The following is a 17,903-nucleotide window of genomic DNA, read 5'->3' as shown; positions in this document are numbered from 1 at the left end:
TTGGAGACAAATAAGATGATCAAAGCTTCCATTCCTTCTGTAGCTTTCTGTCCATCTTCCACTACATTGTTGAACATAGGAAGGTGAGTTTGGCCAATAGGTTTTTGCCATTCATCAAAAAAATATATAACCGTACTATTTAGTAGATAGCATAAAGCTGAATTGGAATGAGAATGCTAGAAATGAACTAGGAATTGAAGCAAAGTGTTGAGAAAATGATACAAATGTAAATTATGATTTATAATTCAACTTTTCTTATTCTTATCAGGCAGATTCTATGAATCCCATCAGTTTCTGGCATTTTCAGGGTTTTTTTGTTTGCTTGCTTTTTCCCCCTCTATTTTAACAATTTATTAAATACTTAATTGGAAGTCCTTATTGTCTGACTATATGTGACTTGCAAATAATTTTCTTTTTGAGTTTTTTTTTTTGTACCAGAAAGAGCATTTGATTGTGATTTATGAGTACATACATAGGAAAAATTATCTTAAAGAGGTTGGGAGATTCAACTGGCAGATCAGTACTTGTTGGAGTTAACTATACCAAAATGTCCATTAGGAGGGCTTGACTCTAGAATCATAGGAGAAGATGAGCTATAAAGCTCAACAAGAGCAGCATCTATTCAAGCCAAGTAATATGACTGGTAATGATCTCTTTGTGGAATGCAAGAATCCTTTATGCAGTCTTTACGAAGTAAAACTTTTTAAAAGCTTCTAATTTCTTTGGTTAGAATCTATGCTCAGTAAGCAACATTTGATTTTTCTTTGCCATTCCATGTTTAGTTTCCAAAAAGTTAAATTTCACTGATCATGTTATCATGATAGTCTGGCCCATGTGACAGTTTCATGTAATAAATGAGTTCATTTGCATTCTAGTTTTGTACATCTGTTTCTATTAACTTGGTTAATGTGAGACAGAATATTGAAGGCAGACTCTTTTCATGGATGACAAAATTAACTTTGTTAGTTTGCAAGACTGAGAACCAAATTTGGAGCGTGATGTAGTCATCAAGATCAGGCTACCATGGAAGGTCTCTTGGAGGAGAGAGAGCTAGCTGCATTCACTGACTTTGTTTTGTACTTTTTTTTTTTTAATTTTATTTATTTATTTATTCCCCCAAAGCCCCAGTAGATAGTTGTATGTCATAGCTGCACACCCTTCTAGTTGCTGTATGTGGGACGCGGCCTCAGCATGGCTGGAGAAGCGGTGCGTTGGTGTGTGTGCACCCAGGACCCAAACCCAGGCCACCAGCAGCGGAGCGTGCACACTTAACGGCTAAGCCACGGGGCCGGCCCTGTTTTGTACTTTTAATTGAAGCTAGCATCTGATGCATGTATGACTAAATATGTGTGAAAGTTCTAGAACATCCTTTCAACAAACTTTAATGGTTAAATACTGTGTGGAAATGTAGTAATTAGGAAAAAAACACCTCTTGTTTTCATGAACTTACAGACAGTATTTGAAAATACTGTAATGTGTAATATAATGTTAAGTATAATAAATATCGTGAAGAAGAATAATGAAGCAGGGCAAGGGGGGCGGAGAGTGAGGATGGGTTCATTTTTGGAGGTAGTGGTCAGGGAAGATGTTTCTAAAGAAGTGACATTTAAACAGACATCTGAATGAGATGAGAGAGTGAGCCATGTGAATATTTGAGGGAAGAACATTTCCGGTGCAGGCCCTGAGGGGAAAGGGTGCTTTTGTGTTGAAGGAACAGCACAGAGGCACTGTAAGAGCAAATTGAGCTCGGGAAACGAGATTGGTCAGATCACACAGAGCTTGAAGGTGAGCAAACTTCCTTGGTTGAAATAGTAGATTTTCATTATTTAGATAGCTCTTTGAAAGCCTTCCCCTTGTCAAGATTAAGTGAAGAAGTAAATAATAATGACTTCCAAAAAGCAAATATTAAGGTTTGTGTAGTGATTTGAGGTTAGCAGTGCTTGGCAATGGTACTCCACAATATTTGTTGAAATAGTGATACTGTGTTTTATTTGATTATCCCGTATACCATGTGACTCAATCAAAACATAACCATACATTATGTAAAGAACTGTGTGGTAATTTTGAATAAGAAATTAAGATTAAAAAGTAAATACTTAATCTTGAATTTTGTTGACCTCCTTTAGATATAGGAATTAATGATCAGCAGGTAGGATTCTGCAACATAAGTATTTTTATTTTTATTTTTGCTTACCTAGGGAAAGTACTAATATATTACTTAATACTTACAATGAAAGTTGAAATCTTAAAATATTTCAAAATAAATATAACTAAAATACATTTTGATTTAGATTATGAACCTCAAAATGAGATTTATTCTATCCATTTAAAAATGTATAGTAATATTTGAACAATAGTTTCTTGTTTAGAACGTATTTTCACATACATGATCTCATTTATCCTCACAACAACATTTTGAAATGGGCATTGTTACTTTTATCATCTTCATTGAGATCTTCATTTCTTGAAGGAATATTTCCAGGTTGAGATGTTAAGCATTTTCCTGAGAACACACAAGCAGTTTAGTTGCAAAGCTGGAACTTAAAAGCAGATTTCCTGTCTCCACAGCTTCTACCTCTCCTACTCTATTATATTCCATTTCCCTGTGACTCATGTAAGATTCTCCTAGACAGTGCCTGATTGTAAGCTGGCCACCATTAGTGAAATGACATTAGCTAAATATGATTATGTCTTAATGTTCCCTGAAAGGATTAGACTAGTTAAGACATACCGAAGGGAAAAGCAATTATCTATTGAAATATGAATCTCTTGATTAGAACTGGAAATCGTATATTGGTATAAGAATGTTCATCTGGAATTTAAAAAAATCTGAATAGAGTCATTATTTCTTACTTGACCTGTAAAGAACTTTAGTGGGGCTGGTTTTGAGGCTTTTTGTTGAGTGCCAAAATTAAAATATAACGTTTTGCTGGAAGAGTAAGTTCACCTAATTGACTCCTTCTTCAGAGAAACTTAGACCTTAGGAATTTTTAATTGCATGAGAAACATACGCACTGGTATTATCTTTTCCCGATTTACCATACTGCCTAAAGAAAACCATTAAATTAATCAACATTTAATAGCCTTAGAATTGCAGTAGTATGACTTGGAGTGTGCTATTTTACTTAAATTCTTCAGATTTTAAAATGTGAATTTATAAATGCCTCCTTAAGACTTGTGGCCTCCTTGGTGATAATTCCCTGTGGGTCCTTCAAAACAGAGTATGCTGCAGGCTTTCAACCATCTGAAATTTGTAATGATCGTTAATACATGATTAATATATGGCAGAGATTCTCACACTGCATGCGGGACATACTTACCTGATAACAATTACCTTATTGAATTGAAATAGTATTTTTTGAAAATGAAGAGTTCTTTTTTTTTTTAACCTTGGTATCCTCAGTGACTAGCACAGTATCTGACACCTATTAGATTCTTATTAAATATTGAATGAATGAATGAGTGAATGACTGTCTTTCATTTCTGGCTTGGCAACAGGATCGACTTTTGGATCACATTTTTTATTAGTTATTTGAATGCTTGAACTTAAGCGTCGTTATCAAACACCAATAGAAATATGCCAACTATTGGACCCCTTGCTTCTCAAGGTACTTGGACAACTGATTATATTTGTTAACTTTCATTTCTGTGTCATCTAGGTCCACTGCAAAATCTCTCTTCCTGGTATTAAAATTTGGTGAGCATAGACATAGTACCATAGATGGATTTCAGGGGATCTATTGGACCACTTAAATTGTATATAGCGTATTGTTTATATATGCATATGTATTTTTTGTGATAGTTTAATTTTTTAAAAGGAAAGGATCATGATTTTCATTGTATTCTCATAGGGATCTTAACGACCAAAAAGTTAAAAATCTTTTTGTTCCATGAAGACTGTATTTATTTTACTTTATTAATCATAAGAATCACCTGGAAAACATGAAAAATGCACATTTTTCTACCTCACTCCTTAAAATCTGATCCATTAGGATTATGGTGGGGTTCATGGATACCCTTCCTCTTCTTCCTCTTTATTCTTTTCTCCCTCTTCCCCCATTTGCTGCAACTCTCCTATTTGTTCAGTGTACTAAGTGATTTACACATATTATCTCATTTAATTCTGCTGCAAGCCCTAGAAGGTAAGTATATTTCACTTAGACTAAACTGAGTTAAGTAACCTGCCTAAGGACACCTAGCTAGTAGGCGATAATGTTGAGGTCTGTGGTGAGAGCTAATTCTACTACCTTAGATTTTTTTTCCCCCTTGATCTGGAAAATTTGGACCTATTTCAAAAACATGTTCAGAAGTAATAAACTTGTAGATATCTCTGCTCCAGAAGAATTAATTCTTCTCTCTTCTCTCTAGTCTCACTTGATTATGATCAAGTTGGGGTCGTGTCTTATTTACCTTTATATCCCTCGTGCTTAGTATGATGCCTATCATATAGTAGATTTTCAAGAGTTTTTTCCTGAATTGAAATGTAATTGATTAGTAATTCTGAGACGTAGGTTCTTGTAGCTGTGCTGTTAACTCTCTGTCACCTTAATAATATAGAACTGAGTTTCCTTATTTATTAAAATTAGTTTTCTAATTTTTAAAATTTAGGTTAGTATATAAATTTCAGACCCAACCCATTTAGTTCCAGTTATTGTGATTATTTCATAAAGGAAATGCAGACCTATGGAAATTAAGTCCTGTAGTAATACCATGAAATCTTTTATGAAATAATGTAATTTGCTGACTTTTTTCTTCTTTCCGGCTCCATCCAGCATATGAATCAGTAGACATTTGGTTGAATTTGTTATTGTTTGGTTTCATTTAATCAGTGATCTCATTTAAATTTTTCAGCCTTCGGAGATCTCCTCATGTGGTATTTTGCTCCCATGTTGCTGTTGATATTCTACTCATTTGTTTTATTATACTTTTATATAATCCTTAACACAGATGAGACATAAAACACTATAAAACCTATCGCAGTTGAAACTCTAGACCTTCCCTCAACCCTTGGGGATTCATTTGGCAGGAGGCCACCCAAACCAGTTCTTTTTGATGCTTAGTTTCTAGTTGCTACTTTAATTGCTGCCAAAATCTGAGCACTTGGGGATTTAATTGCTCATTATATTTGTCACAGTGGTGTCACAGACCCAAATAAAGACTGTAGCATGCAAAATATTTATGGGTATTAATTTGGCCTAAACATGTGTATGTTGGATTCCTTATTTTTCTACATCGTAAAGTATATAGCACATCTAGACAGAATTCTGCAAGAACTATGCCCCACTTTACTAGTAAACTATTATCCATCCAGTCCAGTATCTAAATTTAACAACAAACACCGAGAGGAGGACCTATTCAAAACTTGATTATATTACTTTATTCAGTTTACTCTTTTGAAGCAGTCTCTGAGAGATTTGAGTCTGGCTCTGAGGTCAGGCTGCTTGGGTTCAAATCCCTGCTTATCCCTTACAAGCTATATAGTTTTGGGCAAATATCTTAATCTCCCTGTGTCTGTTTCCTCATTTGTAAAGTATGGATATCGATGGTGGTAGTGCAGATTAAATGCATAAAGCTCAGAAAAGTGACTAACACAGAGTAAACCCTCAATGTTTGCAAGTTTACTGTAATTCATCCTCATATGCTAAAACACTATAATGTTTACAGTGGTTGCTGATATGGATTTCCAGTTTCCTACTAATTAAGGGGGATAACCTTTTCCTGTTGTAGCAAATGGGATGTCTGGTCAGCACTAAATTCAATACTTTTCCTGTCCTTCCATGTTTCCTGTGTGTCCCCACTGCTTGCTCCCTGGTGTCCAGGATACTGGGCCTGCTTCTTGTTCCAGTGTTTTATTACTAATCCCTGATTTTTCTTGTTCTTGTGCTTGCTACTCTGAGGAGTAATTTGTTCACTCATTTTCTCTCTGCGTCCCCTTTTCCCTTTTATTTACCCTCTGCCTTTCCCTTCCTTCTTTCCTACAAAATAGATGCACCACCTTGCTTCTGCTGTGATGGTTGCAGCTTTCTCACACAATTATCTTGATCAAAGGAAATTATGAGGCCCTTGAAAAGTAGGAAGTGCAACTCATCACCGTGGACAAGGGAATTTTTTTAGAATTGTTTGGAAGTTTTTATATCCTGGAAAATAAGTCCCCTATGTCTGACTTATGCCTGAAATTGCCTTCTGGGGTAGTCCTACACTGACATATTGAATCCCCTCGAATGAACAATATATTAAGATATTTGTTGCTTAAAAATAAGTTTATAATTTTTCTCAGATTCAACTCATGTGAACTGGGCTGAGGATAGAGTTTGATAGGAGGACATTGGCTCCACTTAACTTATAGTTGCTCCTAATGTTAGGGAAATGTAATTGATGGTGACTTGACAGTGAGTCTGTTTGCTTCTCATCCAGTGGATCTGATGCTTAATGTTATTTATGGATGTATCTCTTATTTGGTACTTTCATATATTGTTCTTGAAAAATAAAAAAAATCTTGGATTTGATTTCCATTTCAGGACACAGAAGTATTTTTGATGAAGGTAGCAATTAGACTGTTTAAATGCTTACAGGGCTTACTTATTTCCTTTATTGTTCTGTTAAGGCACAATAAGCTTAGTGTAGACTCAGGAACTATAAAACATGGAGCATTCTTTCCTTTTCTGTTAGTCAATCTAATACTCATTTTGTGTTCCCATTCCACCTCATGATGAAATATGTACTGTTAACCACTTCCAGATAAAATCACTGCTAAAGTTGAGACTTCTTATCAATAAAATGAAGAAATACCTTCAGATGCTCCAGAACACTCTCTTAGCTAACTTTGAGAACTTTGGTTGTCCTCACTTCCTGGAGCCACAGTGAGTTGAGTGGGGCTACTTCAAGCTTCTGTGTCCAACTTTTCTCTCTCTTTTGCCTTCAAGAGAATGTTTTTATCTCCTGTCTCTGTGGCTGGAAAAACTAGATAGTCAAGTAGTCTTCCAACCCTATTGTTTATGCTAGGAACGGGTCTTTAAGAACTCAAAATCCAATAAGTTTATTTGTTTCTTCTTTAATGTCTTTTATGAATTTGTTCCTCTGCAGAGGAAGCCAAGATAAATTTTAAAATTACAGTGTGGGTGGCGAAGAGGAGGAAGTAGATGAGGGATTTCAGGGCCAAAAGAAAAAAGAAACAAAAAATTGTATATATTCTTTCTTTATGCTCTCAATTCACCATATAGAAGAGGAGGCAAATGCATTTTTTGTAATAACATCTGGACCTGTTTGAGATTCTGAAACCATCTGTATAATTTTTGAAAATATAAATCTGAGAAAGTAAAATTTTCTCAAGAATTCTGCTTTTAAGAGATTGTCTACATGTGGGGGCCAGCCCAATGGTGTAGTGGTTAAGTTCACACGCTCTGCTTTGTCGGCCCGGGATTCACAGGTTCAGATCCCGGGGGCGGACCTACACACTGCTTATCAAGCCATGCTGTGGCAGGCATCCCACATATAAAGTAGAGGAAGATGGGCATGGATGTTAGCCCAGGGCCAATCTTCCTCAGCAAAAAGAGGAGCATTGGCAACAGATGTTAGCTCAGGGCCAATCTTCCTCGCACACAAACACAAAAAAGATTGTCTACATGTGGATTTTAGTGTAAAATGACCTTTTCCAAAAAATCTATCAGATTAACATTAGTTTTTTGGAAGGATTTATAAATTATAAAAAATGAAAAAAGCTTATTTTTTATTTTTATTACATTTTATTATACAGTTTTTTCCACAAGGGACTTCAGACATGGATATTGGGATGACAAGAGGTTTTTGTGGACTCCATCTGTGTTTGCTTTTGATTCTAAGCTACCACATCACACTGTTGTAGCAGGCTGCCTTAAATATTTGTTATCTGTGACTTTCTTTGGCATGGGCATTATTGCTGTAGTCTAGGGAGTAACTTTAAATGGCTAAATTGAGATCTTAAAATTCTTTCTTAATTACAGTAATGCAATTATCACGCCCCTTCCATTGGTTTTAACAATTAAAGAACACATTTCCTATAGCATCATGGGTCTTAAAGACAATATTCTAACTCCAAACAATTGTTTTTAAATAAAGAGATTCAGATATAGTGTTATTTGATTTTGTTAATCCCTACTGGTAAATGAAAATAATGTAGGGGAACTGATATCAAGGCGGGCATCAGTTTCTAAGATTTTCTGAAAAACCAATCAAACAAAATAAAAATATCCTGTCAAGGGACAGATTTATTTCTATTAAATGACTCCGTTTAGCAAAGACATATATATGTGTACATGTATGTGTTTGTGTGTGTGTGTGTGTGTGTGTATATCGAAAATTGGAGATTTATTAAAAATATGCCCATAGCAATTAAATAGAAATATTCATTCCCATGTCTGATATATAAACCATCTGTGGGGAAGCATCAGATTAAAGATGGGTGTTGTTTTCCATGTCGAGAGTCAGTAAAGTTTGAAAAAAAAAGGTTATGAAACCTTTTTCACTTTAAGATTTAAATGGAAGACTCTTAGCAGTGATTCATCTAAATTGTTGGGGTTGGGTTTATGGCAAACCTAATTGCAGAGAAAAGTAAATATAATTATATGACCACAAAGAAAACATACATTCTTTTCCATTAATGGTGTAATTTGGGAACAAAAAGAGATTTAGAATCAGAAACCCTGAATTTGGGTGTTGACTGTACCATAGATAATAACACTCACATGCTTTGAATACATTTTAGGTGAAAACAGTTTGAGTTACAGGAGAAGTTAGCTGAATGAATAATCCCAGTCTATGAATGTTTGTTCTTTCTTAATACTTTTTAAGCTTTTAATTCATTTCAGCCATCTATTCCTGTCCTATGTTTATAATAGCATTAGGAAACAAAACCAAAAAGAAATTGGCTAAATAAATAATAGCACGTGGATGCAGAGGAATATTAGACAGCTTTAAAAATGGCATCGTGAAGTCTGTTTAGAATCATGACTAGATACTATTCATATATTAATGAGTTTAAATTTATGAAGGTTAAAAACACTACATTCCAAATGTTATACACTCAGTAGTCCTGGTTGGTTCTTTTCAGGCATTCATTTAGCTCAAGTGGTGTTATTTGAGTAGCAATTGTTAACGTTAACTATGTTGTAGGTTGAATGTAGCAAATGAATGTTAACTGATTTTATTACATAGCTTTCTTTTCTTTTATTACTTTGTGTACATCCTCATACCTCTCTTTGTGTGTACAAGTGAAGAAAACAAATTGAGGATTGGAAATACTTTTTGGGATGATTTGAAATATGAAAACTTTCATGAACTCACTGGGAAATAGAGGAGGCAAAATCTTAATTAGTGAAGTGCATATTTAATAGAAAAAATTAAAAAATATTGAAATAGTCAAGTCCTATTCTATATTAAATGTCTTTTATTGCTAGCACTTATCTTGTTTTCTTATATTTTACAAAAACAGCATATTCAACATAGAATATACAAACATTTCCAAAAACTTTGAACTTTGGAAAATATTGAAAACGATAAGTAAAAAGAAACACTCTTATTTATTCAACATTCTGAGATAATCTGAGTTATTAGTATTTCATTTCTAGTCTTTTTTTGGTTTTGCTTGCCACCCCCCCCCCCCGTATTTCACTGACATAAAAATGCTGCAGTAAACATCTGTGAGCATAAAGCTCTTTTAAAAAAAATATTATTTCCATAGAAATAATTTGAAAGGGCACTATAATCTGTAGAGTGTAAAATTTATATTTGTTTCCTCCCCTTTTTTTGGTCTGACTGCCAGTATTAGGCAAAGAGAAAGGAAACTCGGCTTTCTACTTTAGAGGCCCAGACTCTAACTAAACTTAAGTTTTATTCCAGAAGTACTGGAAAAGTGGTCTTCAAAGGCCATCTAATTCAAATAATTTAGTTACTCATCTTTGCAATTATAATTGTATAAATTTCATCCTTAAAGACTATTCACTATAGAAAGAAACATTCATAATGTAGTTAATAAAGTTTCAAAAGCGTATCGGGATAACTTAGACTTTGTTACAGGAACTGGATCTTTAGTACGGAGTTTTATTTTATTATTATTATCTGGTAGCTAACATTTACCATGTCAGATACTTTGAACTTCTTTATATGCATTCTTTAAATTTAACTATAGTGATTTGTGATTGCCTTATGATTTCTTAACCAGAATTCAAACTCTCCTCTAAAAACTTTTTATTGCAATATAATTACATATGGAAAAGTAAACAGATCTTAAGTATTTAGTTCGGTGAATTTTCACAAAATGAATTAAACTGTGCTCTGAAAGACCCTCTTGTACCTCCTGTAGTCACTATTCACCAACTTCCATCTTGATTAGTTTTGCCTATTTTTTGAATAACGGATTTATTGAGATATATTCATGTACTATAAAGTTCACTTTTTATAAAATTCAGTAGTTTTTAGTATATTCATAGAGTTGTGCATTGATCAATCACCACTAATTCCAGAATACTTTCATCTCTCTGAAAAGAAACCCCCTTACCATTAACAGTCATTCTCCTCGTTCTGTTGAGTGCGTGGCAACCACTAATCTCCTTTCTGACTTTATGGATTTGCCCATACTGGATATTTGATATAAGTGGAATCATACAATGTGGCCTTTTGTGTATGGCTTTTTTTTAGGTAAAGAAGATTGGCCCTGAGCTAACATCTGTGCCAGTCTTCCTCCATTTTGTATGTGGGATGCCACCACAGCATGGCTTGATGAGTGGTGTGTAGGTCTACGACGAGGATCAGAACCTCCAAACCCTGGGCCGCCAAAGTGAAGTGCGTGAATTTAACCACTACACCACTGGGCCGGCCCCTTCTGTCTGGCTTTTTAACTTAGCATGATGTTTTCAAGGCTCATCCATGTTGTAACATGTATCAGAGCTTCTCTTTTTATGGCCATATAATATTCCATTTTATTGGTATACTGCATTTGTTCATCCATTTATCATTTTATTGACTTTGGGTTTTGTCTACTTTTTGTCTATTATGAATAATGCTGCTCTGAACACTTGTGTTCAAATATTTATGCAAATATATGTTACTCGGTATTTTCATTCTTATGCCAGTACCACATTATCTTGATTACTGTGGTTTTGTAGTCAGTTTTGAAATCAGAAAGTATGAGTCCTTCAGCTTTGCTCTGTTGTTATTAAGAATGTTTTGACTATTCTGAGTCCCTTGCATTTTCATATGAATTTTAGGATCGGCTTGTCAAAATCTGCAAAAAAAGTCAGCTGAGATTTTGACAGGAATTGCATTGCATCTTTAGATCAATTTAGGGAGTAGTACCATTTTACCAATATTAAGTCTTCTAATCCGTGAATGTAGAATGTCTTTTTATTTATTTTGGTCTTCCTTTTTATGATATTTTGTACTTTTCAGTGCACAAGTCTTATGCTTCTTTTGTTAAATTTATTTGGAAGTATTTTATTTTTTTATGCTCATAAATGGACTTATTTTCTTATTTTCATTTTTGGATTATTGATTGTAGCTTTGCCTATTTTTGAAATTCATATAAGTGGAATAATTTTGCTATGAGCTCTTTTCTGTGTCACTTCTTTTGCTCAATACTACGTCTGTGAGATGCATCCATGTTATTCCATGCGGATATAGTTTGTTCATTCTCATTGCTGTGTAGTTTTCCATTGTATTAATATATCACAATTTATTTATATATTTCATCTTGACGTGCATTTGACTTGTTTCCAGTTTTGGGCTATTTTGAATAGTGTTTCTATTAACATTCTTGTACATGACTTTAGGTGACCATATTATGTGTTTGTTCTGGGTGTATTCCTAGGCCTGAATGTTCAGCTTTTGAAAGCACTGCCAAAAAGCTTTACAAAGTGGTTGTAACAATTTGCAGTTCCACCAGCAGTGTTTCAGTTGCTTTTCATACTAAAAAAACACTTTGTATGATTTATCTTTTTCATTTTAGGCATTTCCAAAGTGTGCAGTGATGTCTCGTTTAAATTTGCATCTTCCTCATGACTAAAGATGTTGAGCTTTTTTTTTTTTTTGTCAAATATAGCTATTTGGATATTCTCTTTTATATAGTGTTTATGTAAGTCTTTTGCCCATTTTCCATTGAGTTATTTGTCTTTTTCGTATTTATTTGTAAGCGTTCTTTATTTATTATAGAGATAAGTAATTAAAATATTATGGTACTGGCACAAGTATAGGAAATTGACCAGTTTGCCTTAATGGACTCCAGAAACAGACCCCATTTATACTGTGACTTACTTTATGGAAAACATGAATTACAGTGGGGAAATGATGGTCTTTTCAATAAATAGTACTGATTTAATTGATTACCTATATGGTGTGATTTCCTATTTCACACCATGTACAAATATCATTGCCAATGGATTACACATCTAAGTGTGAAATGTAAAATAACAAATATTTATGAAACAATGTGGGAAAATATATTCATAACCTTGAGGAAGTCAAAGATTTCTCAAATAGGAAACAAGAAGCACTAATCGTAAATTTAAGCAATAATAAATTGGACCTCATTAAAAATAGGAAATTCTCTTTATGAAAAAACACTACTAAAAAAATGAAAAGACAAGACGCAGAGCAGGAGATGATATTTGCAATTTACATATCCAAAAAAGGACTTTTATTCAGAATTCAAATTATTTTAGTTACATTTTGGTCATTTTCAAGATTTTCATTATAAAAGCATGTAACTATGTGTTAAAAGGATCTTTACCTTAATTTGGCTGACCTGAAGAAATCAAGGTAAAAATAGTGGTATATATTTCAGTAGATTTTAAATCAATTCTTACACAGTGGAAATTATTAATTTAAATTCTGTAATTTTCTAAAATCCAGCATACTTATTTACAATTTAAAATAGAAAGAACACATTAATATTTAAAATCTTATTATTGAGCTTTTCTTTGTTAAATTAACAAAAATGCTAAATCCAATTATTTTGTTACCTAAATACCACTAAATTCTTTATAAAATCTAACGTGCCGAAAGATGCATACGGGTACATTTTTTAATCTCAAATTTAATCCTATACATTATGTTCTCAAAATTTATTAGGGTCATGTAAGATTTGGTTAGTTTTACATATAAAAATATAGTTAAAATGTAGTAAAATGAAAAAACAACTCTTTTAGTTGTTTAGTTAGTTTAGTAATGCTAAGAACCTAATAAAATATCACTTCATTTTAGGAATTGGACCTATTTATTGGACATATATATATATTTATATATATATTTGAAAATAAACGTTATATATACAATTGTTATTTAAAGATCTTACTATAAAATTTTGATTCCAAAATGTTGGAAGTTTTATTATTATATTATACCTGGGCTCTATTGTTCCATGTCAGTAAATGCTAATTTTTTTAGAACTAGATATTTATCATATACAGTTTATTGTGACTTCAAACTTTATTGACTTTTTCTTTTGAATCAAATTGGCTTTGATATGCTTGAAATTATTTTAGAGAACTAATTTTTAAACCTCAAAACTCTAGAAGTTGTACTACTTGTATATAATATTCATTTCTACTATTTGCCCAATTTTGAAAAATTGATAAAAAGACTTTTGTGACAGCTGTGTCATAAGATGTTTTTATTTTGTTACTGTTGAATTCACACTGTCAATTTTAATGAATCCTACCAATTAAAGTGGGGTGCGTATTTTTCATAAGTCCATAATCAATATAATCAATTATTTTTTTACATAATTGCATAGATATAATTTTATCTCAGGATGTTGGAGGATTAATGCATTTTTAAAATATGTTGCAGAATTGTGAGAAGCTGGAGAATAATTTTGATGACATCAAGCACACCACTCTTGGTGAGCGAGGAGCTCTCCGAGAAGCAATGAGGTAAGTCTGGGTCACCATAGCAACAGTCACAGATGTGGTAAAGAAAAAGTCATTCTTCATTATTGGGGGAACAAATGAGTTCATTGCCACCATTCAGCTCTGTTCTCTAAGGTATTAATTTGTCAGTGGAGAGACTTCCCTTGAGGCTGTACTTTGGTTTTGAAGCTGCATAAATGTTAAGCCTCAGTGCACAGTAAAAAATGTAAATGTTTAATTTGTTACTTAAAATGCTTAAGGGGTGTCTTGTTTTATATTTATACTAAACTGTGTGAGTGAATGGAAATATTGTTTATCTAAATTCTGCCTGTATATAAAAAAATAAACAGTACAATGGTGGTTTAACTGAGTAGTATTTTCTCCTAATTAATATTTAATTAAAAAAGAGGTACTTAAAATTTCATATTCTATTAGATTTTATAGGATTATATCATAGTATTTTTAAACTGATTTACATATTCACACTATTATAAAATTTACAGATTAACTTTTTTTCAAATACAGTGCTTTATAATGAGCCTGATGGTTTTTTCTTTTTTCACTTTTTAAAAAGACTATTTCTGAATATTTCTCTGAGATATCCCCAAGCTTGATACCTTTTTAATAAGTTTTAGGAAACAGTTTTGAAATCCATCTTATCAGAATCAAGGAAGGCTTTTTACTAGACATTAAAAATGCGTGAGGAATAAAACCCATCATCCTTAGAGCCAGAAAACAACAAATGATATTAATCTTAAAAGTTCTGAGCTTGAACCTTCGTGTTGGATAATTTCCAGTATATTTGTAAAGAAATAGTGTATTTACCTTTATTTAGCCTATGAAACTAACATTGATTTTTAAAATATATCTTCTAGCAATGCTTGTTTATTTAGGATCTTAAATCAAGGCTAAAAAAATTTAAAATACGAGAAAGGATAAACCTATGAGGCTTCCTAGAAAGGTAGTTTAGATACAATTTTGTTATTGCTGGTACACAGTTACCATATACTTTAGTTTAGAAGCTGCTCTTATTTAGTAACCTCCCTTTTACCATGCAAGCAGCAGGGGAAAGTAATTAAATTTAATAGAAGCTGCCCTCATTTTGAAGCCACTTCTATTTAAAACCACAGGGGGAGGTAATTAAATTTAATGGAAACAGTAGCTTCTACACAAAGATACATGGTACTTCTGTATAGATGATTATGATGTCACAAAAAGAGGAATAATATATTACTAGTACTGAGAAATTACCAGCTGGAGCAAGTGAGCCTATTTTATTGTTAATGTCTTTACTAATAAAAAAGAGAGAAAAATAAAACTGAGTACACAACAGAGAATATTTATCTATGTAAAATGCAATCAGACATTCTCAGAAAGTTAAAGTTATTGAAAATACTAGTAAATTAAAAATAAGGTGTAAAATATATTGTGGAAAAGGCCAATGCAGAAATTATGAATGAACTATTTTTTAATATAGTCTTTATCTTCTGTCTAAAACTACCACAATTATAAATTGAACACATCATTTTTTGTACATGCCAGTTTTAATAATTTTGAATATATTAAGCATGCACATCAATATTTATTTAGAAAACTACAGTTATTCTCCTTATTTTTGTATCTATTCAGTTTGAAGTAAATGCATAGACACACAGGAAGACAAAGAGAATGCCAGCTCTGAAGCTTTGAATAAAAGAACTGAAGGCCAAAAACATGGAAAGAATTGCAAAGGGGGAATGTGAATGAAAATGGGTGTGAGTGAGGGAAATAGAACGAACAAACGAAGGACGTGTAATTAGTGTAGAAAATTTGTCATCAGGAAACACCAAATTGAATTATGGGAGAACTGCATATGAAGAGACTATTAAATTCTGCCAAATTTTGTAATACTTGCCTTTTTAGAAAATACCAGTGTATTCTGCTTTTAAAAAAGTAGAGATGAACTAATGAGAAAAACAAGTATTACCTGGTGGAGTAACCTCTCAACCACCATGCTCTGAGATAAAGCAGTAGTGTAGACAGTTTCAATCAGCATTTAATTATATGGCTCAGTAATATACTTTGTTTACGTAGGCTGCATGTATTATACACACACATACACACATATTATTGGTAATGTTTAGATTCACTAAACACAATTAAATAATTTAGTAACTAAAAGCATTCAACAATCTAGTATACTGTGGGCCTGACACTTTTTGTTTTTGTTTTTTGCCTTTAGACAATGCAGCAGGAGCTCATTCTTTTACATGTGAGATTATGGAAACATGTAAACAAAAAGTGATAATGCCATGTGACTAATAGAATAAGAAGAGACAGCATGAAGGGGAAAAATTGTTCTCTCATCTGTGATCAATTTTTGCCTTTTGTGAAGGATGTCTGGATCAAAGAAAACCATAGAGAGATGAGAGATTTGATCTAGGCCTAGAAAGATGGCCAGTTTTGCAGGTAGAGGGAATAGTATTGAGCAAAGGCATGGAGGCCTGCAGGTGCCAGGTGTATTCCAGGAATGGTAAGTGGTCTGATATAAGGCAAATTTTTTCAAGCTTTTTTGGATATGTGTTTTCCCACAAAACTCACATAGCCAGAATTTTTCAGTCAGTAATATTTCTCCTTATGTGTCAAGAATCCTTGGGCGGAAATGGAGCAGTACAGGGTCGGCAGGGACGATGGGAGCAATTCAGAATCTCAGAGTGGGAGAGGGGGCAGTGGGAGACAAGTATGAATAATTTGCCAAAAACCTCAGTTAGCACAGGGGCTGGTCTCAGGAGGCTGGCTGGAAATGTGTTTGTTTCTATATTCTAGAGGCCAGTTACATAAAGTCTAGTTTGCCATGGTAAAGAATTTAAATTATTTCAAGGAGTCATTGTGGGTTTTTTTTTTTTTTCTGGAGTAAGATTCACCCTGAGCTAACATCTGTTGCCAATCTTCCTCTTTTTTGGCTTGAGGAAGATTAGCCCTGAGCTAACAGCTGTGCCACTATTTCTCTATTTTGTATGTGGGTTGCCGCCACAGCATGGCTGACGAGTGGTGTAGGTCTGTGCCCGGGATCCCAACCCACGAACCCAAGCAACCGAAGCACAGCACACTGAACTTAGCTACTATGCCATGGGGCCAGCCCTGAGTCATTGTTTTTAAGGAAGGGAGTGACAGGATTAAATATAAAAACTGTGAAGACAATTTTGCAGCTCTGTAGAATTCTAGTAGGAGAAAAAGATATAATATAGAGATGGATACAGTCATTCATTTACTTCATAAACATTTATTGGGTTTCTATAATATATCAGATAATGAAGTTACAGATGTGAATGAGGCACAGTCCCTGCCCTCAAGGAGCTAACAGTCTAGTGGAGGAGACAAGTACAAAAATCGAATGCTTGATGTGAAGACTCAGACCCCCCAGTACTTGAGTCTTTTCCCTGGTCCCAAAACTCCAAGGTAGCATTCTTTTGGTCCATGGGCATGGCAGCTTGGTTATTGGAAGCATCCTCTTTTCTCATTAGCTTGGCCTCTGCAGCAGCCCTCAGGTGGCTTCTGGCACCCACAGTGGTGCTCTAGTCCTAAGCGTGTCTAGCCTGAAGAAGCTGGAGCAGAACTGGACTAAATCTGAAGATTGATCTTTTGTGGCTGCTGTGTTTGGGGCCTTTCTCCAAGTTGGGTATACCTCCTTGTTTATTAAGGTTCTGCTGTTTCTAGAGCTTAGAACAAGAGAGAGAGAGGATTCTGCCATTGCTCAATTCTCTTCTCCCTCATCCAGTCCCTCTTCCTGGCCAGTCTTTGCCATGCAGTCTTAAACCTGTTCTTTTGTCAGTATCCCACCTCATGAATCATTTTAGACACCTGCCATGCTTCCCCCTGATCCCAGATTGAGGACGCCTCAAGCCTATAGCTGGCTGTGGAAAAAGCACAAGGGGCTACAACCTACTCTGGAATGTGCTAATTAAATACAGCAGGTATTTGATTAGGTTTTAGCCGATTCCCAGAATGGGAAAAAATAATTTAAAAGTTTGTTTTGGCAGCAGAGGG

The 17,903-nt window shown here is 33.9% G+C and overlaps 1 protein-coding gene across 2 annotated transcripts in view; it reads left to right on the top strand.

Annotated features, from left to right (window-relative positions):
* Nucleotides 1-17,903, top strand: part of DPYD (dihydropyrimidine dehydrogenase) — a 776,746-nt gene that overhangs the window by 92,553 nt on the left and 666,290 nt on the right. For both annotated transcript variants that reach the window (XM_058538603.1, XM_058538604.1), the window contains exon 3: nucleotides 13,819-13,901. In XM_058538603.1, the coding sequence (XP_058394586.1) occupies nucleotides 13,819-13,901 (83 nt within the window). The remainder of the gene's footprint in view (nucleotides 1-13,818; nucleotides 13,902-17,903) is intronic.

The sequence above is a fragment of the Diceros bicornis genome, chromosome 4 (assembly GCF_020826845.1).
Source record: "Diceros bicornis minor isolate mBicDic1 chromosome 4, mDicBic1.mat.cur, whole genome shotgun sequence".
Taxonomy (NCBI): domain Eukaryota; kingdom Metazoa; phylum Chordata; class Mammalia; order Perissodactyla; family Rhinocerotidae; genus Diceros; species Diceros bicornis.
The sequence above is the reverse complement of the archived record's forward strand: the minus strand, read 5'-3'. Positions and strand labels throughout refer to the sequence as shown.